The 25,201-nt window shown below is 34.4% G+C and overlaps 1 protein-coding gene across 1 annotated transcript in view; it reads left to right on the forward strand.

The window, feature by feature from the left end:
• The window catches only part of LOC106710619 (protein O-mannosyl-transferase Tmtc3), a 210,503-nt gene extending 186,249 nt beyond the window's left edge, over positions 1 to 24,254 (forward strand). The window contains exons 3-12 of the mRNA XM_045678114.1: positions 7,505 to 7,586; positions 14,172 to 14,271; positions 15,972 to 16,087; positions 16,788 to 16,999; positions 17,246 to 17,450; positions 17,733 to 17,996; positions 18,227 to 18,712; positions 18,957 to 19,143; positions 19,592 to 19,872; positions 23,447 to 24,254. Coding sequence (XP_045534070.1) covers positions 7,505 to 7,586; positions 14,172 to 14,271; positions 15,972 to 16,087; positions 16,788 to 16,999; positions 17,246 to 17,450; positions 17,733 to 17,996; positions 18,227 to 18,712; positions 18,957 to 19,143; positions 19,592 to 19,872; positions 23,447 to 23,767 — 2,254 coding nt within the window. The 3' untranslated portion in view covers positions 23,768 to 24,254. The remainder of the gene's footprint in view (positions 1 to 7,504; positions 7,587 to 14,171; positions 14,272 to 15,971; positions 16,088 to 16,787; positions 17,000 to 17,245; positions 17,451 to 17,732; positions 17,997 to 18,226; positions 18,713 to 18,956; positions 19,144 to 19,591; positions 19,873 to 23,446) is intronic.
• The last annotated feature ends 947 nt before the right edge of the window (positions 24,255 to 25,201 follow it).

The following is a 25,201-nucleotide window of genomic DNA, read 5'->3' on the forward strand; positions in this document are numbered from 1 at the left end:
ATCTTACGGAAATTTTAATTAAATTTAGTTACTAATCTTTTTAAAGCTATGTTGGCTATCAATGTATGTACAGGTAAAAGTTGTTTACTAAATATTTTTTACCCTAAAGACATTAACTCGACTTTCCATAGTAACGTAATAGGTCAAGCGTAACTCTTCCTAAGGGCATGACATATAACGCAATAATGATCGGAAATGGGTTAAAAAAATACGTACTTAGTTATTCCATAAAAAAAACTCGAGAAATGACGTGTATGTTATTGTAACCACTACTTAAAATTTGAGCGTCGGTGGCTCAAGGGTTAAGCACTTGACTTGCAATCTGCAGGTCCGGGGTTCGAATCCCGCCATATACCAATGTGTTTTTCGATTTTCGATTTACAAAGGTACATTTATGTACATAGTACGTTCTTACGGCGAAGGAAAACATCGTGATACAACCTGCACATATCTGAGAAGAAATTCAAAGATATGTGTGAAGTCAACCAACCCGCACTGGGCCAGCGTGGTTGCTATGGTCACCCCTAAATTAGGGTAGGCTCCGAGCCCCTCGGTGGGGACGTATAGTTGATGATGATGATGATGATGACTTAAAATTTAGTATTTATATGTAGAAGAAATTTCTCTATTCCATATAAATTTTCTGTCCATATTTCAGATATTGAAAAGTCGTATCTACCAATACCACAGTCATGAATATACCCCCAAAATTTTAACATATAAAAGCTTTCAAAAAATCTTTCGATATCAAGTGGTTAAATATCTTTAAAATAAAAACATGTAGTCGGTTATGGGGCATATGGGAGGTCACGTTCAGTGGCCGCGTCCAATTTCACCGGCCATTAATCACGATCTCTTGCTCCCATTGCGAGTATCGGCTGATCAAAAAAAAGGTCGTTTTTGAATATAACTTTGTTGTAGATGAAAAAGAAAACTTTTTTATGACAATTGAAATATAAATTAGTAAGAAAAACTTTGCAATGAAACATTTGAATCTTCTTTACGAGTAAATTGAAATAAACAATAATGTGAGATATTACTGGCACAAAAGTATTATAAATATTTTTTCTTCGTTGGACTTTACAACATTTTTCAGCACTAACACATACATCTAACTGAGCTAAATTATCTTTTTTCTTTGTAACACATCAACACGTAATATGACAGATATTTATAAAAGCATTAATGGGTTACAAAAAAGTCAATAAATGACACAACGTGTCCAAAAACATTTCAAGATGCAAAAAAACTTCAACTTCAACACGTGCGTTAATTTCCCACAATAAAGTGTCCAACATTTGGGAACAAGAACTACAGTTAAGTCTGTTCAACTCTCAACATAATACCCTATGACATGGGTTTCGCATTAGTGGGTACTGGATACTGGGTACGTATCCAACTGCATATATATAGTAACAGCATTCAAGCTCAAATGAAAAAAGGTTGTCGCTACTTTATGTGAACAGTACGTCTACTGCGATTAAATGTAACTGGTTTAATAGACACCTTTTCAAATATTTTGGTTTAATTTTTTTATTGTTTTTATTTCTTGTAAAATTGCCAAATTTGTACCGAAAAAAGATAAATCTTACTAACATTATCAATGCGACTGCTTAGATGGATGGATGGATGGATGGATGGATGTTTGTTAGAAGGTATCTCATTAACGGCTGCATGGATCTCGCTGAAATTTGGCATAGACAGAGGACATCGCCTGGAAGAACACATAGACAACTTATTAAGTTCAGCGCAGACGGAATCGCGGGCGAAAGTTAGTATTAAATACATTACTACTCACATTCGCTGTGACTTGTCTAAAACAGCGTAAGTTCCCGTTAAACTTTTAATACCCAGTTAAAATTTACCAAGATGCAAATACTAACGAAATTTCAGAACAACTTTAACACTATAGGCGAAGACTTTGCTATAGTTTTAAACGGTTTAAAATACTTCATTTTTAGTGAGCTAACTTTCTTACACAGTTTCTTTGCTCTATTGATGTGCAATCATAAGTTCAGGGGTTATGTGTCTTCTTGAGTACTTAATATTTAACCGTAGTAATAAGAACATTTTTTTCAAAAATACCGCTGTATTTACGAAGATTTATAAATGTACACATATTTATGTAGCTGACTGTACCTGCTTAATAAGGAATAATAGTCAAAATTCCTTTCATACCTCAAATCATTGTTTTAACAAAATGTTACAAAATACATAAATAATGTTAAATATTATTCACCTGCACATTGTACATAAATCAGTCCCAGCGTGCACTTTGAATGTAGTCAAACAATCTTCAAAGGATCCTTTGAAATTGTATCAAACGTAACGCTCCAGCGGCACCGAGCACTACATTAATGTCACAATAATACATTTCAAAGCTATTCACAGTTCAACATTGAAATTCTTTAGTTATCGTATTTACTCGAAATATGTTTTATTTAAATATCTTTATTTAAGCTTAGCTTCCGAATGACCACTATTTAGTAAGCAATTAAATAAAAGAGACTTAAAGCGTAACCATAATTCTATTTTCATTATTGTTTTTACACGTACGTTTCCATTGCTGTAAGGTCTGTTTTATGTGTTTCATACGTTTTTTACATTTATTTAAACAGTGGAAACTCATAACTAGAATTTAAGTTGAATCTCCAATTACTGAAGGGAGCTAAAAAAAATAGTATTTATAAGTTTTTTCTTAGATAATCATATGAATATATTCCTACATGAATAGTCAAGTAATGAAAGTCGAGTAAACGTCAATCAAGAAGCAAATGTAGCGAACATTCAGCAAATAACCCGACTCCAACGTTATTGGCACAAATCAAAAGAGGCCGAGTCACTATTGGATCGCTTATTTAAGCATTTGTTAACATAAATACAAACTACTAGAAATTATTATTATTTATTCTCTTATTCAAATTGAAACAAAAACAAAAACAATTGTTTCATCATCATCATCATCATCATCAGCCTTTATCTGCCCACTGCTGGGCATAGGCCTTTCCCAATGCCTTCCACAGTACGCGGTCCTCCGCCTTTTGCATCCAACAACTTCCCGCCGTGCGGATTATGTCGTCGGTCCTCCTGGAAGGAGGACGCCCCAAGCTCCTGGTCCCCTGCCGTGGCCTCCATTCTAAGACCTTCCCTCCCCACCTGGCGTCGTTGGCCCGACAACAATTGTTTGACGTGAATTAATTGAACAATGAAGATTATACTGATTAACTTAACAATGCCTAGTAATCCGCCATACTTGATTGATAGTTATCAAGAGACATGAGCGTGAACATACAGCTGTCAATAGCTTGCGGTGATTCAAGTTATTTAGCTTACATAGCTTTACTTAGCTTACATAGTTGATTACATAAATACTTAAGTATTAAGCTAACTATGTGAACTAACCTCAAGTTAGGTGAGTTTATAGTCTTTACTAATAAATTTATAGTCGATACATAGTCTTATAAAGAGAAATTTAGTAACCGTCAAGTGATTTTGTCTATTAGGAGCATTGGATAACTCTACTATTATCCGGCGAAAGGGAATAGAGATTTTTATAAATGAATCTGTTTTTTTTTTTGTATTACTGCTTAATCTATAAGACAGCTTAAGGAATCCTCTTTAAGGATTAAGTGAGACTTTCGAAACTCTATAATGAATAGAAACAGCTTTTTGCCTACACTGATACTGTAAATAAATCTTTTACAAAAGCTCGAAAACTCTTTATATAAATTACGTCAGAACAAATAAAGATCCGTACCAATATCCTCTAATGTGAAATTACTTTCAACTAACAAAGGAGAGAAAACAAAAAGCGTATCCAAACAACAACGTAAAGTGTTCAGTTTCACCGTTCATTGATCTCAATATCCTGTTTCCTTGGCAATGGGCTCTTAGTTTTACATCCACTAGGGTCAATTGTCATTGAGAACAATACTAAAGATCAATCGGTTGAGTTATTGAAGCACAAAAATACCAAGAAATCGGCTATTCACAATTATACTTGAAGCCAATAATAGCTTCCTAAATTTTATTCACATATTATATGTTACGTAGCAATTTTTTTTTTTGTGATCGCTTCATAGTTCGTAATAATATTTGAAATATTTCAGTTTTAATAGCATTTAATTTAATTAACTATAGTTTGTATTTTCGGTATTAATGGCAGTATTTGTACTTGTCTACCTAATGTAGTTCTATTAATTCCTGAATTATAAAAGGCAAAAAGAAAGCGAATCTTTTTGATTATTAATTCGTCAATATTCAACACTAGCTTTTACCCGCGACTCTGTCCGCGCGGAATAAAAAATAGAAAACGGGGTAAAAATTATCCTATGTCCTTTTCCTGGCTCTAAGCTACCTGCCCACCAATTTTCAGTCAAATCGATTCAGCCGTTCTTGAGTTATAAATAGTTTAACTAACACGACTTTCTTTTATATATATATATATAGATTTGCCAAAGATTTAGAAGAAAGTTTAATAAAGAAAAGAAAAGAAATAAATTTTGAGGGCAACAAAAGTCTTCTCTAATCGCTAGAAAAGAAGAATGATTATGTCTTTTCGGATATAGTCTGATCGTGATCTGGCAATTCTTTAATTGTGAGGACAGGTCTAATAATGTTAGAGTTCTGAAGAAAGTCCAGAAATTTTCTAATTAATTTTGCAAGTCAATGTATCGGATGAATATAGATATCGTTGGCTTAAAAGCTGTAGCCTAAAGCTGTAAAGTCTGCAGAACCTTTTTGCATTTTGTTAGACGGTAGTTTCATCTTTGTACATTTTCATTAGCTACTGAAAGTTCGAGCGAAAGTTTCGCAGTTCATTTAAGATATGCTGACCGTATTGGATTAAGTCGGGAAATTTACAAAGTAATAATTAGCAATCATTTTTGTCCGTCGTTTGCAGGTTTCTTTTAACCTGAGTTTGCATTTTTAATAATGTTCAAATATTATATTAATTAAGCAACTTAAACAAAAATAACACACTATTTTATAGTTCTAACAAAAGTTTATATGATTCAAAAGTTAAATATTTAATAGAAATAACATTAAGTAATTAGTTATATAGAATTTTTTTTTTAAATTTCTTACTGAAGTCAACTAAGATTTAAATTGTCATCCGATTTTTATTTAGTAAACTTACGCTTGATTTCACGTTCAATATTAGGATGTAAAGTGCGGACGTCTTATTTAAAATGTGACCAGAAGTTTTCTAATTTTCAACCTTTAGGATTCCCTTTTATTGTATTGCTTCTAAACAAGTCAGCTTTACTGCTCCGACTTTATTAAAAAGAGTATACTATGTGACATCAGAGATAAAGTTTTAAATATACTTCGCAGCAACCGTCTCCTAGTTGCTTTAATTCTACGAAACTTTGTCGTTGGATGTCTCAACGGTTCTTAATTAAACCATGTACTACTTTATAAAACTTTTCTAATATATAAAATTCATCGCGTGTGTATTTTATAATATGCTTACTATCGCGTTATAATATACTAGCTGACGCCCGCGACTCCGTCCGCGCGGAATTAAAAAACAACTCAATATGCCGCCTATGTCTTTCAGTATTGCTCTATGCCAATTTTCAGCTTAATCCGTTAAGACGTTCCAGAAATACCTTCAAACAAACATCCATCCATACAAACATTCACATTTATAATAATAGTAAGATAAACGAAGATAAACATCTAAGCGAATTACCGACCTAGTTCGATTCTGATGAATTTCATATTTTTTTATCAATGAATACTTTTAAATAGGCGATGATAATTGCGAGAATTAACTCCTACTTTATTAGTTAACATATCCTTAGTCTAGACTTATCTTTAGTTTAGTGTTTTTGGTGGAGACCCCTCTCCCTGGTCTTTGCATTTCTCTTGGTTTCTAAATACAATATCTTCCTGTTCTATTTCACCGTCTTTCTATATCTACGTTTAAAAACATGATATCTCGTGTTAATTTAATACGATGTAAAGATTCCCACGCCCTACATATGCAACTAGCCCAGAACTCTTAACAGAAATATAAAACAAGTTGCTCTCTTAAGAAAGTAGCGCTTGAGCATCTGGGAGGCACTAGTGAAACAATTTGTAACTTTTTCCGAGTTAAGCGGCAGAGGGAAATATTAAAGGAATTTTGTTAAAAATAGATTTTGAACGTGTTAAAATTAAGTCTCTTTTCGTGTTACTTTTTTAAATAAATTAAAGCGACATCTTTTTTATTTAAGACTAGCTATCGCCCGCGACTCCGTACGCGCGGAAATAAAAAAGATACTTAGTTACTTAGTAAGTAGCCTATTTGTTCTTCCAGACTACGTTCTACATCTGTGCCAAATTTTATCAAGATTCATTCATCCGTTAAGGAGATACCTTCGAACAAACATCCATCCATTTAAACATTCGCATTTATAATATTAGTAAGATTTTATATTAGATCTCATACCTACCTATAAAATAATTTTTACTACAATAATCAAAATATCACTCTTTCAGAGTGAAATTTTTCATTTTCTACATCGATACAAATTCGATGACAATAACAATATGTAAAATTAATTCTTTACCTTTAATGAACTTACTTTGTACTAAAGAAAAGGCGAAGTGCATAGAATACACCAATAGCAAAAATGTAAACTTTCAGAAATGCTTGACCACATAAACACGCGGTTACAAAGCTCACCGCAAAACTTTCTGCCCACCCCACATCGGCGTGAGCATGTCGCACGATACAAATTACCAACACCCGTGTTGCTCCAATAATGAAACTTGCAAACTCCATTATTGCCAATGGCGTTGTTACCAGCTGTTATTACAGTCAAGCGTGTTTTCTATTCAGTACCACACTCCAACTCAACAGTAAATGACCTTAGGTTTGATATGAAATTAGTTTTATTTTCTTTTAGTTTATAAACTTTAACTATAAATTATACACTACATTTGTAATTTAGTTTATAAACTTTTATCTCAACTTTTGTTATGAACGTAGCAACTGTTATATTTGTCATATGTTTTGTTATATACTTTTAATTCTTAAGAATATTTCTTAATGTTATACATACATGACTATGATAGGTCTAACAGTACCTAAACTTCATAAATAGTCATATATGTATTTCGACATATTAAAGATTTAAGCTTATGTCTCTAAGTGAAGCATAGACATTATTAAAGTATAGAACGTTAAGCAGGTTATAAAATTTACATATTCCGGTGTTAATACAACGTTGCAGATAATTTTGACAAGCATTGACATGCCGACAGCATCCTAATAGGCGTACTGGAATGCAGATAATGAACTATCACCTCATTATCACTTGGTAATATTCACCTATGCATTATTAGTAATGACTGACACTACAGAACGGACGTAACTTAATTAAACATGCATTTGCAGATACATTTTTACAGTCGCAACCCAAAATGTATAGAGCAATTTTTTTGAGTTAAAAAAGATAAAAGATAAAAGAGATTTTGTGATGAGAGATATGATGCAGTTTTGTTGTTGCAGGGTGTGCGCTATGTTCCTGCCAGAGTTCGCGAGTTTCGTAGCGGCCATCTTGTTTGCGGTGCATCCCATACACACCGAGGCGGTGAGTTTGTCTATTTGATATCTAGATACTGGCTGGTAAATGTATTCTTTTTCAAAACATCTTATAATGCACTTTAGCTGATGTTAATTGACACTGGCTGGCAAAATCTTTTAGTAAAGCACGGAGTATAATTTAAAAATACTAAACAAGATGCCGTAAGTACCGATACCGCATAGTCGTTAAATGATTACTTGTGCAGTACTTCAATGTAGATATCGTTCTAGAGCTACCCTTAAGAACGATCCTCAGTGCAAAAGTTGCAGGTAAAAACAACTTTCCAGCATTTTGTACACACGGCGCTTTTATGCGCACGCTATTTTAGAATATTTATAACCTATGCAAATAAGAAGCCAAAAAACTAGATAGAATAATAAGAGACTGACAAGATTTACATATAGCCCGGACACAATACAAACCGTTGAAAGACACCATTGCGTGCTACATAGTTATATATAAATCTACGGAAACATAGTATTCTTGTATTTTATAATACTAGCTTCACACTGAAGTGGCACATTGAAGTAGATATTAAAGTAGTAGCTGTAAGGCTTTTTTGTCCACACTGAGAAAGTAGCAGTGTTCTGCCCTCGTATGAAACTAGATTAGAGGGGCTGGAAGATAATATATGACGCAGTGTATGCATACGTATGTCCGGCGCATGGAGTAATTAATAGCTGAGCTTGCGTGAGTCGTTCGCGTAATATCGAGCCCTCTGTTACCTTCATATTTTCTTTAACAAAATTTTTAAATTACCTTGAGTTACCAACAAAAAAATAACATTGAGCGAAATGACAATACCTTTCTTAAACATATTTCAGCAATGGAAACTCGCTGTTAGTCCAATAAGTATTTTTATTAATAACAACACTATTATTGTAAGAAAAAAACTAAGCAGCAGACAAGCAGAGGTATAAATAAATTTATTACGCAATAAATTAAGGTATACAAACAGTTAATTAGAAATTAATTCAAAATACTGTAAAATTTATATAAAGATTCCCGCATCAAAATGCAAGGCTCAGAGTACAGCGAGCTTTTCATAAAACTTTCATAAGCTCTTTATAATCTAGCAAGACGCTTCGCCACTATGAAGTCAAAACGCAAAATGCAAGCTTCTTTATAAAGGACTTTAACTTGCTTATTTTAAATAACATTTTCTATTAACATAATGAAAAACTTGAAAATTCTTGGGGATTCACGTAATGACTAAAACTTTTTTTTATAACTTATTCTATGCTACAAGTCATGATTCAAGAGAGACTTTTGTTCAGACTCGAATAAAAATAAACGCAGTAATTATCCATGTATGGTTTTGTTGTAAGAAACATTGTACACCATGTACAATACAAGTTAGAATCTTGTACAAATATCATGTACGTAAGCAATCACATCATGTCATGTGCAAAACCAGATACAGAAATACTGTGATCAACCGTCTGTCTATAGCTTCAAATTTCAGTTCCAACCCTTTGACGCGGCCCCGGTCAAACGTAACTAGATAACTGAAACAAAGAACATGTTGTCATGGCAACGCATTGAGACCTTTTGAGAGATCTGGACGCTGTAAGCTGTCTGTGGCGTATTTTAAAAGGAAATACACCATAATTTTAGTATTTATGGAAGTTGTTTATTAAAATGATACGTATAAGATAATATTTATTATATTAAAAAGTTTGCTATTCCCTGAAATTAAAGCAATTTTTCCAAAAAATACTAATTGTTAGGACACTATCCGATGCCTAGAGCGATTTAAAATTCCCTTTTTGTAGGTTACACATAGTAAATCAAATGCACACTAAGGGTCTCCATCAGCGAATAATTAACGACTTTAAGTGTATGTTTGTTACATAACTTGCTTCAATGTACTACAAATTGTGACTTAAAGTACCTAAAAACGAAGCTGTGTCCAGAAGGGTTAAAAAGCAGAGAGTTTAATCTAACACCAATCATGTTAAAAAAATAGAGCATAGTAATTTTGTTCGGTATTAATTACTCTGAGCAGAATGTCTGAGAGGGAAACCTATTTGGAGCATTCATAAGTTAATGAAGTGAGTCGAGAGATGAGACTCGAGAACTTTTTGCACTGGATTTAAATTAGTTCCTCCTAGTGCCGCTACCAACGAATGTCGCCTCTTAATTACTACGACCCTTTGTCTTCGCATGTGAACAATTAATTATATTTCGTAATTAAATCTCTCATAATATCCTAATAACCGTAATTACAAAGTTTTATATTAATTATAATTAAGTTCACGGGGTCACACACTCTCGTCTAATTTTAATTATGTTAATTTAGGAAGGCTTTTCTGAACATCAAATTAATTTGATTTTTCAGTGATGAAATTATATGTTACTTAAAGTCAAATCTTACTAATATTATAAATGGATGGATCGATGTTTGTTAGAAGGAAGGATCTCAATGAAATTTAGCATAAAGGTAGAGCATAGTCTGGAAGAACACATAGGATACTTATCAAGTTTCTTTTTAATTCGAGTTGCGGGCGGCAGCTAGTATATTTATTAATAGAAAATAAGTTGTATTAATACAGTGGTATTCATAGTTCTATAGGGGGCTTTTGTAAGAGTTTAGCCGTGCATTTATTGGACTCTATACATTGCTCGTATATTCGCGCTACATCAATTTGCGTCGCTCCCTTTTGTAATTACAGTTTTAGTTACAGTTCGATTATTCGCTGCTAGTTTCGTTATATTAAATTCTTTTCGATTGACTGTTTTTAAACTTTTGTAATAATAAAAACGGATTTCATTTGTTTAAAGTTGATTTAAATAACTGTACCGATTTGGATTTGGTTTTTTTTTTCATGTTTCGCTTATGTTAGGTTTCTGAGACCGAATTCCCCGTTTAAATACTCCGATCACTGTTTTGTCAAATATAATGAGAGGGATGAAAATAATACACAGATTTTGGTCTTAGAAACCAACGGTAAGTACATGTTGTGTATTTAAATCGTAACATCGTGAACTGTAATCTTAACAGTTTTAGAAGGATTAATGCTATTCCTTATTCTCCCAGAATTGTCATCAGAAACTGACTTTTTTTATTAAGAATTTCTTATTAAATCACTTTATTCTACTAATCACAATTGGCAAAGTGTTCTTAGTAACATATAAAAACCTTTAAAGGCTAAGTGTCACTCTATAAATAAAAACAGTAATTATATTTTCCATTCTCATACTTTCTAGTATTAAGTTCTGCTGACATAGTAAAGTACGTTCGTTTAACGAAACGGCCGCCAGACATCTGCTTAGTGTCCGCTAAGTTAAAGTTACTACCGCTTGCCTTCTTCAGGAATTACATCGGCTTTGTACTTGAACTTAGTACGGAATGAAACGCTTCTATAAATTATCATTTATCTATTCTATGGATTTTATGTGTTTTCAGAATAGCAGTACTGCTAATCTGGCAGGAGTACTGCTAATTTCTAGGAGTATAACTATTCTGGCAACTTAAGCGATTAACGTATATTTGTCATTAGCTCTTTTCTAATTACGTAGTATGTTTTCAAATAGCAAAGTCAGTTAATAAAGTGTTGTAAGCATAACTTGTTTAATTTCAACAAAAAGTATCTCGTAAGGATTCAAAGTAAATAAACTAAGATGTTCTTATTTATGTTTCTGTCAGTTAATTGCAAATGTTTTAACGATGTTCATTAATGTCACTAGCTTAATTACTAGAGTTTTATACAGTTCTAAATTTAAAATATTTAATTCATTTATATTTTAAATGATTGTAATTCTTAAAAAATGTATTTATTTGTCGACGAATGAAATATCAAATTCATCGAAATGGCCGTTAAATGTTATAATTAACCTCGAATATTCCCTCTTTTGTAATTGAATAGGCCGTATTCAAACGCGATTTTCTATTTATGAATATTACAAATAATGTTTTCGTAATCCTAGCAAGGAGTTTAATTGAAAATTGATATAAATAATAATTCCGCGAAATTAATAAAGAAGTAATATGGTTAGGTTTGATAGTAAAAGCGGCGCACTTCAAAGATTTTGCGTTTTTAGAATTTTATATCGAAGAAGTAATCAACAAAATACAAAAAATATAAAACGAATTTATTTAAAGTAGGGTAACAGACAAGACGCAAGAAATAGTGAAACATTAGTTACTTTAGATACAGTGAATGACATAATAAAGAAGGTCTGGCTGTGGACTGACACAGGCTGATAACGATGAATGATAAATAAATAAACGTTTACACACGTCTATACGTAACCTGAGTTAGTAGATTTCGAATTGCCATAGTCATATTACGTTTTTTTATTTTCTCTTTTTCAACAACTAATGCATTGTCCTCAAACAGAAATGAAAATGTAGAAATCATTAAACCAGAGTTCATGTGAGCTGTCAACTGGGAAAAGGGTTTGTTCGTAGTTGGCGCTTTTAATTTTGCGGCTGAAAACCGACCGCAGAAGTGAATTTTACTCCGAGTTTTGACAATTTTCAACGGACGTACGATATACTTTTTACTATTTTTTTTATTTCTATGCATAACGTTGTTAAGTTAAACACGAAAAAAACTGTATACAGTGATCCAAATTTATACGACGTAAAATAATTCAATGTACAGTCTGACTTATATTCTTTGCCAAGAAGACATTATAACGGCTTCTTTCATTTAAATCAAATTCCTTAGAATTACCATTAATAATGATAAACTCCATTTGCTCTTAATAATTTCTCTTTATGATTTATATCCAAGAATTGCAAAATAATCCACTCACGAATACACTTTATTACTTTAGTGTGGGAGTAAAACAAGCTATCTAATTTTTTTTGATGTTCACACAGTTCAAAGAAATTTTGAGTTATATTTTTACATCTCATAATTATAAAAAGAAATAAAAAATAAAACATTTCGAAACGTAACTGATATAAAAATATATTTCTCACTAGCTTTTGCCCGCGACTCCTTCCGTGTGGAATTAAAAAAAAACTTAATGAGTAACTTTAGAGTAGTAGTCTATGTGTTCTTCCCAACTATGTTCTACAACTGTGCCAAATTTAATCAAGATCCGTTGAGCCGTTCCGAACATATCTTAAAAGAAACATACATCAATCAATCAATCTAAGCATTTATAATATAAGTAAGATATGTAAATGCTTCTTCAATTCGTACAGGATAGTATCGAATCACTATCACTCCTAGTGCAATGGATATTTGTAAAATCCTTTGAAAGCCCAGCGGGTATTCAATGCTCGCTAATTGATTAATTCCCGGGCTCTGGTTGACACTACGAGTCCATAGGCCTTTGATTACCAAACCTGTTGCGTACATTATCGTGATATGTCATTGACAATCTCACGGTACTGTTCAGTTGGATTGTGTTAACAGGGTGTTTATTTATTAATATTAAAAACAGCAACATCTTTGTTTCATCTGGCGCTTGTGTAAAGGCGCTTCCTTTTTTATTTTTATTGCCTATTCATTTTCTGTGAGTTAGTTTATAAAAAACTAAATTATTAAACTATATTTATTACTTTCAACAGTTTGAAATAACAATAACAACTTTACCGTTATAAAACAAGGATGAGCTTCTTTATTTGAAATGCAAATTTAAATGTAATTACCATAAAAAGACAAGCATTCAAAATATATCAAAGAAAAACTCAATTTCACATCAAGAGTATGAGAAATCTTTAAAATATTCCCACAAATATTTGATGTAGCGTAACATGTTTGCTCTGCCGGGCAAAGCTAGTTATAATGAAGTCGTCAAGAGTCGGGAGATCCGACGTTATACGTTCTCAGTTTTATAGAGGAGCTTCGGACGTGGTTAGCAATATCTTACCCAAGTTAAACCCCCTTGCCTTATACCCCCCGCCAATATCCAGCGACAAATTACCATGCCATAAACTACCAACGCTTATTCAGCGTAAGGCAAACATATATTGACTTTGGTTTATATTGACCTTTGATGTTTGAAAAATTGCTTTATAAAACTCTGGAATAACAACAAAACCTTACTTAGCTATCAAAGCACCATTGAAAATATTGTACTCATATTAAAGTATTTAATATTTCTATTTATAATTGTTTCTTGCTAGCATATAAAAAGTTTAATGAATTTTACATAAGCATAAACCGTACGATCCGTGTTCCGAAAGCTTAAAGTATTGTTTTTGACACATTTCATGCCACCAACAATTTGATATTCAATTTAATGTTTTAAACTGTATTCAATTTTTAATTTTTTCACACGTTAATTTATTAATTTACTTAATGAAATTAGTCGAAAGCTATTGCTAATGAAAAAGCCAAATGGTCCAATCCCCTAATGCAACTTACAACCTAACAATATAAGAATATTACGGACTCGCTTGCAGGCGATATTTGTTAATATTTTCTCAGACTTTATTCCACTACCTTTGACCGTCTCCGCCTTTTTTATCGTCTCGATTCTCCGTAACAAACGGGATTTGCGGACCAATGCTATCAACAAATTGATTTCATTAACTATTGAGCGGAATAACATCTTTGTTTTATTTCATGGCGCCCACGTTTATAAGGACATGTTTATAAATAATTAAATAATTATTTTATGACTTAGGTGACGGGTGTGGTTGGCCGGGCAGAAATGCTGTCTTCTGTATTCTTCCTGGGAGCGTTGCTGTGCTATGCTCGAGCCGCAAGCAGAAGACGATATACAGGTAAAGTCAGAAAGATCTTAAAACATTTTTGATATCCATGTATCAAAGTTTTAAGTAGCCTTGTATGCAGTTAGCCATTGAAATATTTTTATATATAGTTGTGTGTTTGGGTACAAAGGTAATATAAATTCGACCAACAATTAATTATTAATGAAGTATGAAGTTCTATCAAACACCAAAATTCCACCAAATTTTCGAACTTAACACAAACGAAAAACCTTTGGAAAGTTTGTGTTTGCTGCGCACACTGTCGCCATCTATCTCAGTAACGAGCACATAATCTCGTTGAGTCGTGTGTACGGATGTTTGCTGTTCGCTTTTAACTTGTATTTTCCCTTCAAAGGAACGCGAGATGGGCTTCAAAAATTCGCGGTCGAGAGTTCGGATTCAATTAGAGAACCTCTTTTCAAACCGGCAAATAATTGGGATTCCTGCAATTTTAGGATCGTACTACAGTGTTTTTGGGATTCTATTTTCGTTTTATTTGTTCTATTTTTCTTAGAAATTCTTTTCTTATATAATAATATCAAATAGGATATTTAGTGAAGTAAAATTAGAAACTTAATAAAACGTTGACGTTCTTTAAAGTCTTAAAACGTGCAGCAATATCTTTGTACCTCTTTTTAAGGAAATCCCACAGTTAAATTTCATGTGGAGATGAAGTTCACAAAGCTATTTTTAGTAAAAATAAAACATTTAATACGAATGACGGTTCAATGTGCGACAACTAGTACATTGTAATTTTGCTTTGTCGAGTCATTAAAGTTTAGTTTAATTAATGATTGTATAAAACCCAATGAATACAGTATATTAGGTCTGACAGGTCATTTGTAAAGCAGCTCAGTCGACGTGAATAGGGGACGTCGGTTTGATGCCAAGAACACTGCCTCAAACTAATATCTTCTATTTAGGTCGACTATTATGAGATAGTAGGACCTGGGATAATTGTTAAATTTTGAACTTAAAGTAATATACTAGTATAATTCATTAGAATTGTATATTGTAATGAAAATTATCGAAGTTATTAATTTGTTAACTAACCTAATGTTCGATATCATTTTCGATGTATATTTGAACTTTCATTAGCAATTATATTCAAACAATAGAATTGACAAATAGCAGCAACTAGCAGCTGTTTCGCAGATTTAGTGTGGGGTGTTCAAAACTTTGCTTGTAATTCATTCACAACAACTGTTCGCACGTTAGTGGAAACACAACTGTTAATCAGTTCTAGCTGATATAACTACTAAGTTATTTCACATAACTAACGAGCAAATGATGCTGTGTCATTTAATATTGTATACTTTGTCTAAATGTTTAGTGCCGACTTTAGTATAAATAGATAAGGTTTAACATTAATTCATCGCCATTGTTATCAATGGGCGGTTGTTGCGGCGTTTGGAAATGTCAGTTGAGGTTGATTAATGCACAATACGTCTTAACCATTATTTGGTTTCTAGATTTAAGACAACTTGTGCCAATACTAAACAATGATAGTTTGATACACAGATTCCCATACTTTTTTATGGTATCCCTTTCAAAATTATACAGGTTTTGGCGCGTGGTGATACATTTCTTCAACTTTGAACTACTATATAACAACCCTGTTGGGTCTCCAGTACACCGCAGGGGTCCAACCAGATCACTATAGAAATTTGGTTTCAAATGTGTGAAAGTGATTTATATTTAATATCTTCTAGATTGGCGGTATTTAGTTGCGTGCACGGGTTGTGTGGGCATCGCCATGCTGTGCAAGGAGCAAGGCATCACGGTCACCGCTGTCTGCGTCGTCTACGAACTCTTTGTGGCTCAAAAGGTTTGTAACCATAGGTTTCTACTGCACAAACAAATGTATAAAATTATATTGTTATCATTCTCCTATGATTTCAAAACGCTTTAATTATTATCTACTGTTCTGTCAAGAGTTATATAAAAACATATTTAATAGTTATGAAACTGTTGTTGTATTTATGTTTATTAAGTTAACATGACATTACCTTTGAAAGCTGGACACTTTGAAGTCAAAGGTCCGAGTCGGTGGCGCGGGTCTCGATGACAAAGACAAAGGCTTTGTTTAGCGCTCGCATCGCTTGCCCTTTGTTGTTCATAATTCTATCTGGTCTAAAATTATTTAATGAAACATAGATGGCAATGGCATTGCTTGTACAACGGACAGATTACGTGTTGCCTCTTATTTTAATTTGGTCTTTTGTTGTTAAATATGGGTAATATTGTTTAAAGTGTAATAAATTATAACGATTTTTGATTAATTTTATATTTCAATAAATTATTGAATTTTTGGCACTACATAACGTGATTGGAATTTTTATTTTGTGTTCTTACAACAAAGTACAATCCATAATCTGTAGTTCATATTTGTTAGTTCGTCCACGAGAACATCATGACTGACTTCCATAGAAGAGCCAAACAAAATAATCTGTGCAGCATATGTGTATGAGTGATTACATAACATTATTCATATAAGAATAAAACAATGTGTCACATCAATATTGCAGCGTCGCGGCTTAGTGCTAAACGGTCGGTCGTGGCTGGAAGCGTGGGGTAAAGCGGGTTGGGGCTGCGGCTGCGGCGAAGCAGCACGCAGGGTAGCTACCGTATGCTGCGCCACGCTAGCCCTGCTGGCAGCGCGCCTGCACGTGATGGGGGCACAGCTGCCAGTGTTTACCAGATTCGACAATCCAGCAGGAGCCTCGCCACCGCCCGCCAGGTAAACCAATTACTAACTGCCATATAGTGTTTGCCATAAACAACTCGGATCTTATTCTAAACAGCTATAAAACAAATCAAGTAACGTCTTCAAAAATTTATAAAGCTAATTATCTTTTCTTCAACTGACCTCTCTCTCTTCCTCTCTCTCTTCCTCTCTCTCAAATCTCTGAACAAACTCACAAGTATAATAAACTTATAACTTAAGTCTGATTATCAATTTACAACATTATCTCGTGTTTTCCAGGCATTTGACATTCGCGTACTTACCCGCACTGAATGCCTGGCTGCTGACGCTGCCAGAGGCCCTGTGCTGCGACTGGACCATGGGCACGGTGGCATTGCTGCGCTCCTGGAGGGACCCTCGGAACTTAGCCACCGTTGCGTTAGCCACGCTCCTCATAGCGGCCGCTGTACATGCTCTGAGAACAAGATCTTCTGCATTATCTATGGTAAGTAGTGTATTTTCTGCTATTCTGATATGAAGTGAGAACCATTCATCGCATTCAATTACATTTGGGAGACGGAAGCCCAAACTAGGTTTATGTTATGTGTAAATTTAAGAATGTGCATCTAATATCGTAATAAATGACTACTGTTGAAAATAGCGTGATTGTTTTCGCGCATTTCTTAATGTTTTTAGAAATGGCAGCAAGTCATAAAATCCAAGGACATAAAATCGCAGGTTCCATTATCCATATATCTTTTACCTATATCAAAGGGTATTTCTCCAGGGTCTTGCGCTACTAGTGCTGCCATTCCTGCCGGCGTCGAACCTGTTCTTCCCCGTTGGTTTCGTGGTGGCGGAGCGCGTGCTGTATATGCCGTCGATGGGCTGGTGCTTGCTGGTGGCTCACGGCTGGCGGCTGCTGGCGCGCAGGAGAGCGAGCCTCGCCGCAGCAGCACTCATCTTCCTGCTCCTAGCCTTCAGCGCCAAGACCTACGTCAGGAATTGGGACTGGAAGACTGAGTACTCAATTTTTGCGTCCGGACTAAAGGTACGTTAAAGACACAATACACAATACAGAAAGATTTTTTATTTTCTTGAAATTTTAATCACCCCAATCTCTATTAAAAAAAGTTAAAAATAAGGCCTTGAAGGATCTTTCAAATAGTAAAATAATGTTTGGATTTTTTATTTGACTTTTTCAATAAATAACCTAGTTGATAAAAACGATTGTATTATTAAAATATAATAATCGTAAGAGAAATATAATATAAATTTCAGGTGAATCGTAACAACGCGAAGCTGTACAACAATGTAGGCCACGCGCTTGAAGCGGAAGGAAAATACGCAGAAGCATTGGAATTCTTCAACACGGCAGTGAGCGTGCAGCCAGATGACGTCGGCGCGCACATCAACGTCGGCAGGACATACAACCACCTCGGACGATACCAGGAGGCAGAGGAAGCTTACGTCAAAGCCAAGTCCCTGCTCCCTAAAGCGAAACCGGGAGAATCCTACCAAGCTAGGATAGCTCCGAATCATCTCAATGTTTTCCTAAATCTAGCTAATTTGATTTCCAAAAATGTGACCAGATTAGAAGAAGCCGATATGTTGTACCGACAGGCGATCAGTATGAGAGCTGATTACACGCAGGCGTACATAAATAGAGGAGATATTCTTATCAAATTGAATCGTACGAAAGAAGCTCAAGAGGTGTATGAGAGAGCGTTATTATATGATAGCGGGAATCCTGACATTTATTACAATGTAAGTATAGTCAATGAAGCCTTCGAAACATTTTCGTTATTTGCCACCGACTCTGAGCAATAGCAAACTTTGTATGTTTTGTGATGTTTGAATTATATTTAATAGTCTTCGAGATTAACATCATTGTTATATTGAAAAGGACTCATACATATTGTATGACAGAATCGTAACATACTTTATAAAACGCAAACAAGCGTCCAGGTGCTACAAATATCCAATTCAATTATTAATACTTTGTGGGTAGCTGGGCGTGGTGCTGCTGGAACAGGGCAAGGCGTCTCAGGCGCTGGCGTACCTGGACAAGGCGCTGGAGCTGGAGCCGGAGCACGAGCAGGCGCTGCTCAACTCCGCCATCCTGCTGCAGGAGCTGGGCGCCGCTGACCTGCGACATCTGGCCAGGCAGAGGCTGCTTAAACTGCTCGATAAAGATGGTATGTCGGTGACAATTTTGTAGGTGTTAGACCTAAAGGTATAAATACAGATACAGTTGGATATCACTTTTGTGGCTAGATATTATCTGGTTGGTTACAAAATATGAAAAATTTAACTATGTCTCTCCTCCAAATATAGGGCTATATTTTGAGTAATAGTATGTCATGATTGTTGTTCGGTTTGTTTTGTTGTATTTGTACAATGACATTAGTGAAAACCAGACAATTTTTGTCCTGTCGATAGCCGCCGGTCCATAGGCAATATTTAAATATTTTATTTTTTTTTAAATCTCCATTATATTCAACATTAGTAACAGTCTCATGAGTTGTTTTATTGTATACAGTAGCGGCAAAAGAAACGCTTACGTGGAATTGTAGGAAAATGTAGTAGTGTCCTGTGGGGATCTCCCCATTCCCTCCCCATCTGACGAGCCGACATTGTTTGCAGCGACAAACGAGCGCGTGCACTTCAACCTGGGCATGGTGTGTATGGACGAGGGGGACGCGGCGTGCGCCGAGCGCTGGTTCCGCGCCGCAGTGCGCCTCAAGCCGGACTTCCGCTCCGCGCTGTTCAACCTCGCGCTGCTGCTGGCAGACCGCCGCCGCCCGCTCGAGGCCGCGCCCTTCCTCAAGCAGCTCGTGCGCCATCACCCGGACCACGTCAAGGCGCTGGTGCTCCTCGGAGACATCTATATCAACTCTGTCAAAGATCTGGACGCTGCGGAGAGCGTGAGTCTCACTTTTCACACCTAACGTTTTCATTCTCTGTGTTAAATTATTCACTTCGAATAGCAGTTGTTCCAGTGATATATAAACTAATTTTTATTTATATATCACTGGAAGTGATATATAACTATAACTTTTACATAAATGGTTACACAATGTATACGGTATTAAGAAATAAACAAAAAGGCGGTGGAATAATATTATATATAAAAAATCATTATACGTTTACGCATATCAATGTAATAACTCGCCATTTTGAATGTTTGTTAGGTAAAGTTGTTATCTCATCAGTGCCGTTAACGTTGTGTGCAGTGTATAGACCGCCTAACACTAACAAACATCAATTTGTATTTGAATTAGATATGTTACTTGAAAATTACAATAACACAGATCTTGTATTGTTGGGTGATATAAATATTGATCTAAAACTTCAAAATTCTGTTAAAAAATCATACATGGATGTTATGAGTGGACACGGTCTCCTATGCGGGATATCAGATTATACAAGAATAGAAAAATATAAAACTAAAGTTACAAAAAGTTGTATTGATCATATATTCGTGAGATCCCGCTTAGGAAACGCGTATGCCGCGGTGCTCGGCATAGTGTTGGCCGACCACAGATTAACGACGGTCGCACTATGCTCAGATACGCATATACAGGATGCTCCGGTTTACATAAAACGAATTGATAACAAAATATTTAACAAATACGTTAATGAGGTTGATTGGAATCCCATACAAACCATGAATTGTCCTAATGAAATATATAAATATATGAAAGATAATTTCATTAATTGTTATAATAAAGCTGAATACAAACAAAAATTAAGTAGATCTAAACGAAATGTCTATGGCTGGGTAAATAAAAATATAATTAATCTTTGTCGAAAGCGAGATGAGTGCTTCTTACGCTGCGTTAAAGACCCGACAAATAAAGAAATTAGAGTTAAATATAAAAAAATCAGAAATAAAACTAATAAAATAGTACAAAGAACCAGAAATGCGTATTATATAAATCAAATAAACAATTGTAAATCAAATACTCGTAAATTATGGGAAATAATAAACAATATGACTGGAAAAATAAACAATACAGTTGATGACGTAATAACTAAAGCATTTAGAAAAGATGGCACGAATAAAAATATCGCTGATAAATTCGCCCAAGAGTTTAAAAATAATGTACAAGGGTTAATTCCAAAATGTAATATTAAAATCTTAAACGAATCCGAGTATGTAAGGCCTCTTGACAAATCAATTTTCTTTAAGAAAGCTAAGGTCGGAGATATTAGGAACATAATTAAAAATCTTAACCCTAGAAAAGCCCCAGGAGTGGACGGACTTCGAGCAGTCGACATCATGAATTTGTCGGATAAAATTGTACATGTGATAACGCGATTGGTTAACGTCAGTATCCAAACGGGGGTTTATCCCAAAGAATTAAAAACTGGTATCGTACGACCTATCCACAAAGGAGGCAGTACTCTGCATTACGATAAATATCGTCCCATTACCATATTACCAGTAGTTGATAAAATCGTTGAAAAGCATATAACCGGAACAATCCAACATTTCTACAGATCTCACAAAGTTTTATCTGAGAAGCAATATGGGTTTCAAGCTGGAAAAAGTACTACTCTCTTATTATCTAAATTCACCGATGATATTAATGCTTGCCTTAATTCAAAAAAACATGTCATATTAATATTTATTGACTATAGCAAAGCCTTCGATATGCTTAAACATGATCTGTTAATTGAGAAGCTAGATAATAATGGCATAAGAGGAAAACTGCTACAGTGGTGTAAAAATTATCTTAATGATCGCAGCTACCAAGTAAAAGTGGGAACGTCTTACAGCGATAGTGTACCTGTTACGTTAGGAACAGCACAAGGTTCTGTTATCGGTCCGCTTCATTATCTGACCTACGTCAACGACATCACCATGGTCATTAAACATTGCACTGTGTACCAGTTTGCGGATGATACATGTCTGATGGCTGCTGACAGAGACATCGCGGTGGCTGAACGCCAGATACAATCGGATTTTGAAGCGCTTTGTAAATGGTCGCATGATGCTGGTTTAGTACTCAATGCTGACAAAACTAAATTTATGCATGTGCATTCGAGCCACAATCGGTGCTCTCCGAATAAAATTATTAAAATTTTAGCACACAGTCACACGTGTCTCCACAGTGGAAAGTGCACATCTAATTGTGTGCCTCTTGAGCAGGTCCATGAGCATAAATATCTTGGCCTGGTTATAGATGATAGGTTTAGTTGGTCGCGACATATAAATAAGACATGTGATAAGCTAAGGGCAATCATGGCTAAATTTTATATAATAAAAGATAGAATACCTTACAATGTTCTAATCACTATGTATATGGCGTTTGTAGAAAGTATAATATCATACGGATTAAGTAGCTATGGACGAACTTATAAAACATACCTAAATCAAATATATAATATACAATATAAAATTTTAAAACTAATAACACCAGCGAAAATAAAACAGAATTATTCTAAAGACCCTATAAAACTATTTAAACATTGTAAAGTAATTCCAGTACATAAAAAAGTAGAATATAACTTGTTAGTAGAACAATATTTTCGGACTGAAATTCAGCATCCAATTAATCATAAACTTACAACTAGGAGTATAACAAATAAAAAATTTTCAATTCCAGAACATATCAATGTCTATGGTATGCGTACATCAGAATATATAATTCCAACATTAATAAATAATTTACCTTCTGAAATTAAAAATAACATAAACTACAAAAATTTAAAAAACATACTTAAAGACTACTATCTTAAATCCTGAGAGTTATATAATTATTACCCGTTGTGCACCCTGTATATGACGGTATGAGCGATCTCACTTAGTTGTTGTTTAAAAAATTAATCTAAACTTACCTTCAGTTATATTTCATAGCGTAGTACCAAAGTGTCTGGACAAACCCACTATGGGTTTATAGACACTTTTAATATAACTTTGTATTTTGTACCCTGTTTAATATAAATAAATAAATAAAAAATAAATAAAAATTAGCTTTTGCCCCCGAGTTCGTGCACGCGCAATTTAAAAAAAAAATCTTAATTAGTAGCCTGCGTGTTATTCTAGATATATTCTACATTTATGCAAAATTTCAACGACAACCGTTGAGTCGTTCTGGATTCGCATTTATATTATTAGTAAGATGTTATCACCACAAGTTGCTTTAATGGTTTGTAACATTCGTCAGAAGATGAAATAAAGAAAATGATGAATTAAAATTAATCAATCTTTGATTTCATAATATAAATAGCGGCTATATTAATAAAATTGCAGTGTCTCTATGTAATATCACGAAAAAAGATTACATTTTGTACTCACGATGTATTTGCATTGCTGCAGTCTCTCTACAAGGCCACGTTTGTTCCGGGTAATCTCCTGAACGGCTGCACCGATTTTAATGGGACTTTGACTGGAAGGTAGCTGATGCACGCGGACATTTATAGGGCTGACGAAATCGCGGGTAACCGTCATCAGATAAATGTGAAATTTACTAAAACCGATATCCGTTTCAGTGCTATCGGCGCATATTAGAACTGGAGCCGGACAACGTGCAGGCGTTACACAACCTGTGCGTAGTCGCAGTAGAGCGCGGCAAGTTGGCCGTGGCCGAGGAGTGCCTCTCCCGCGCCGCCGCGCTCGCCCCACACGAGCACTACATACAGCGGCACCTGGCCGTGGTGCGCACCCGCCGCGCCGCGCTCGCCTCCCCCACCCCCAACACCCCCCACACAACCCACACCCCCCACGCACCCCCCAGTGCCAGCGAGGTCCGCGCCCGCTGGAACTACATCCCTCAGCAACCCCCCGACCCCCACGAGACGGACCTCTCATAGCGAACCTAAGAGAACTGAACCGGTTTACAATCTGGGTTTTATCAGCAGATCAGTAATTTGACTAATATTGTGTTAAATATTTTAAAGTAATTTAAAAATATAAAAAAAAACACCTGGCAAAGATTATAAAAGTACCCTCAATGTGTTTAGTACTTTTTTTGACCAAAAAGTATAAATGAAATTGGATCCTTTATCATTGAAAATATTTATTATTCAATTTTCATTCACAATAAAACATTTCAAGTCATTAGAAAATTCCTATCTGCTGATATTAAACCCTATATTGACTTTGTAAATAAAATTGTTTAGAAGTAAAAAAAAAAACTATATTTGTCAAACACCAAGAAGTCGGCCAGTGATGTCTGCTGTGTATTTAATCGCATTATCTGTTGCTGTCATCAGGGTACCCTTCCATATTATTTCACATTCCAATAAAATATAATTTAAGCTTTACTTATTCGCCATTTTAATGTAGTCGTTAAACCATATACGAACCATAATAACCGTGAAATAACTTCATAGAATTTATCATCTTTTTAAATTACCTAATGTCTATAAATGTTGATTGAAACTTTTCTTGGATTTGAACCTAAAGTAATAACTTAACAGTAAGTTTACTGGGAAAATAATCCAGAGATAAAAAAATTTGGTTTTGAGTTTTTTTTTTAACAATTAATCAAAAGACAATGAACAATACGGCATTTCTCTATTGTTTTGTTTATGTACTAAGATGTTATTTCACGTAATTTATCGAAGAATAAAAAAAAACAACACTGAAACAATAAACTCCAACAGAGCAAATGTAGATTTCTTAATAATGAAATGTGTAGGTATTTTAGGTTTAATTTGCCGTGATATTACTTTTACGTATACTTTTAAATATGTAGAATATGTTGGAACGAGCTTTCGTCATTAGCGGTGTATACGGACTTGTGTGTATTTATAACAATAGAAATAATATTGTAAAGACTAAGCCGATTACAATTAAAAGTATGAATCAAATTAGGTTCTTTTAGTTCAGCTAACAAATAATATTAAGTGTGTAACGCTTCGATTTTCTAGGTTATGTTACGCTTTAAAAAGTAAGTATTCATAATCTGTGGCGCGCTTACACAGATAATGACATGTGTCATCTTTTATTTAACATAATGGTGTCGATTTTTTTTAATATTTGAAGAATTGTATTTAATTTGCCAACAATTTTTGCGTTGCGGTATCTGTAATTAGTATTGTCTGAAAATGACTGAACCGTGAACAACATTTTTTAAAAATTAAGTATAAAATATAGATGTTATTGTACTAGTTTTATTGCTTGCCATTTAATTTCAACAACAAATACAGTAAATAATGTTTGTTTTTATTTCTTTTTAATTATATTTTATGTTTAATAATGGAATTTTTGGACACAACTTCTTTGAAAAAAAAAACATTTGT

Source organism: Papilio machaon, chromosome 5 (assembly GCF_912999745.1).
Source record: "Papilio machaon chromosome 5, ilPapMach1.1, whole genome shotgun sequence".
Lineage (NCBI taxonomy): Eukaryota > Metazoa > Arthropoda > Insecta > Lepidoptera > Papilionidae > Papilio > Papilio machaon.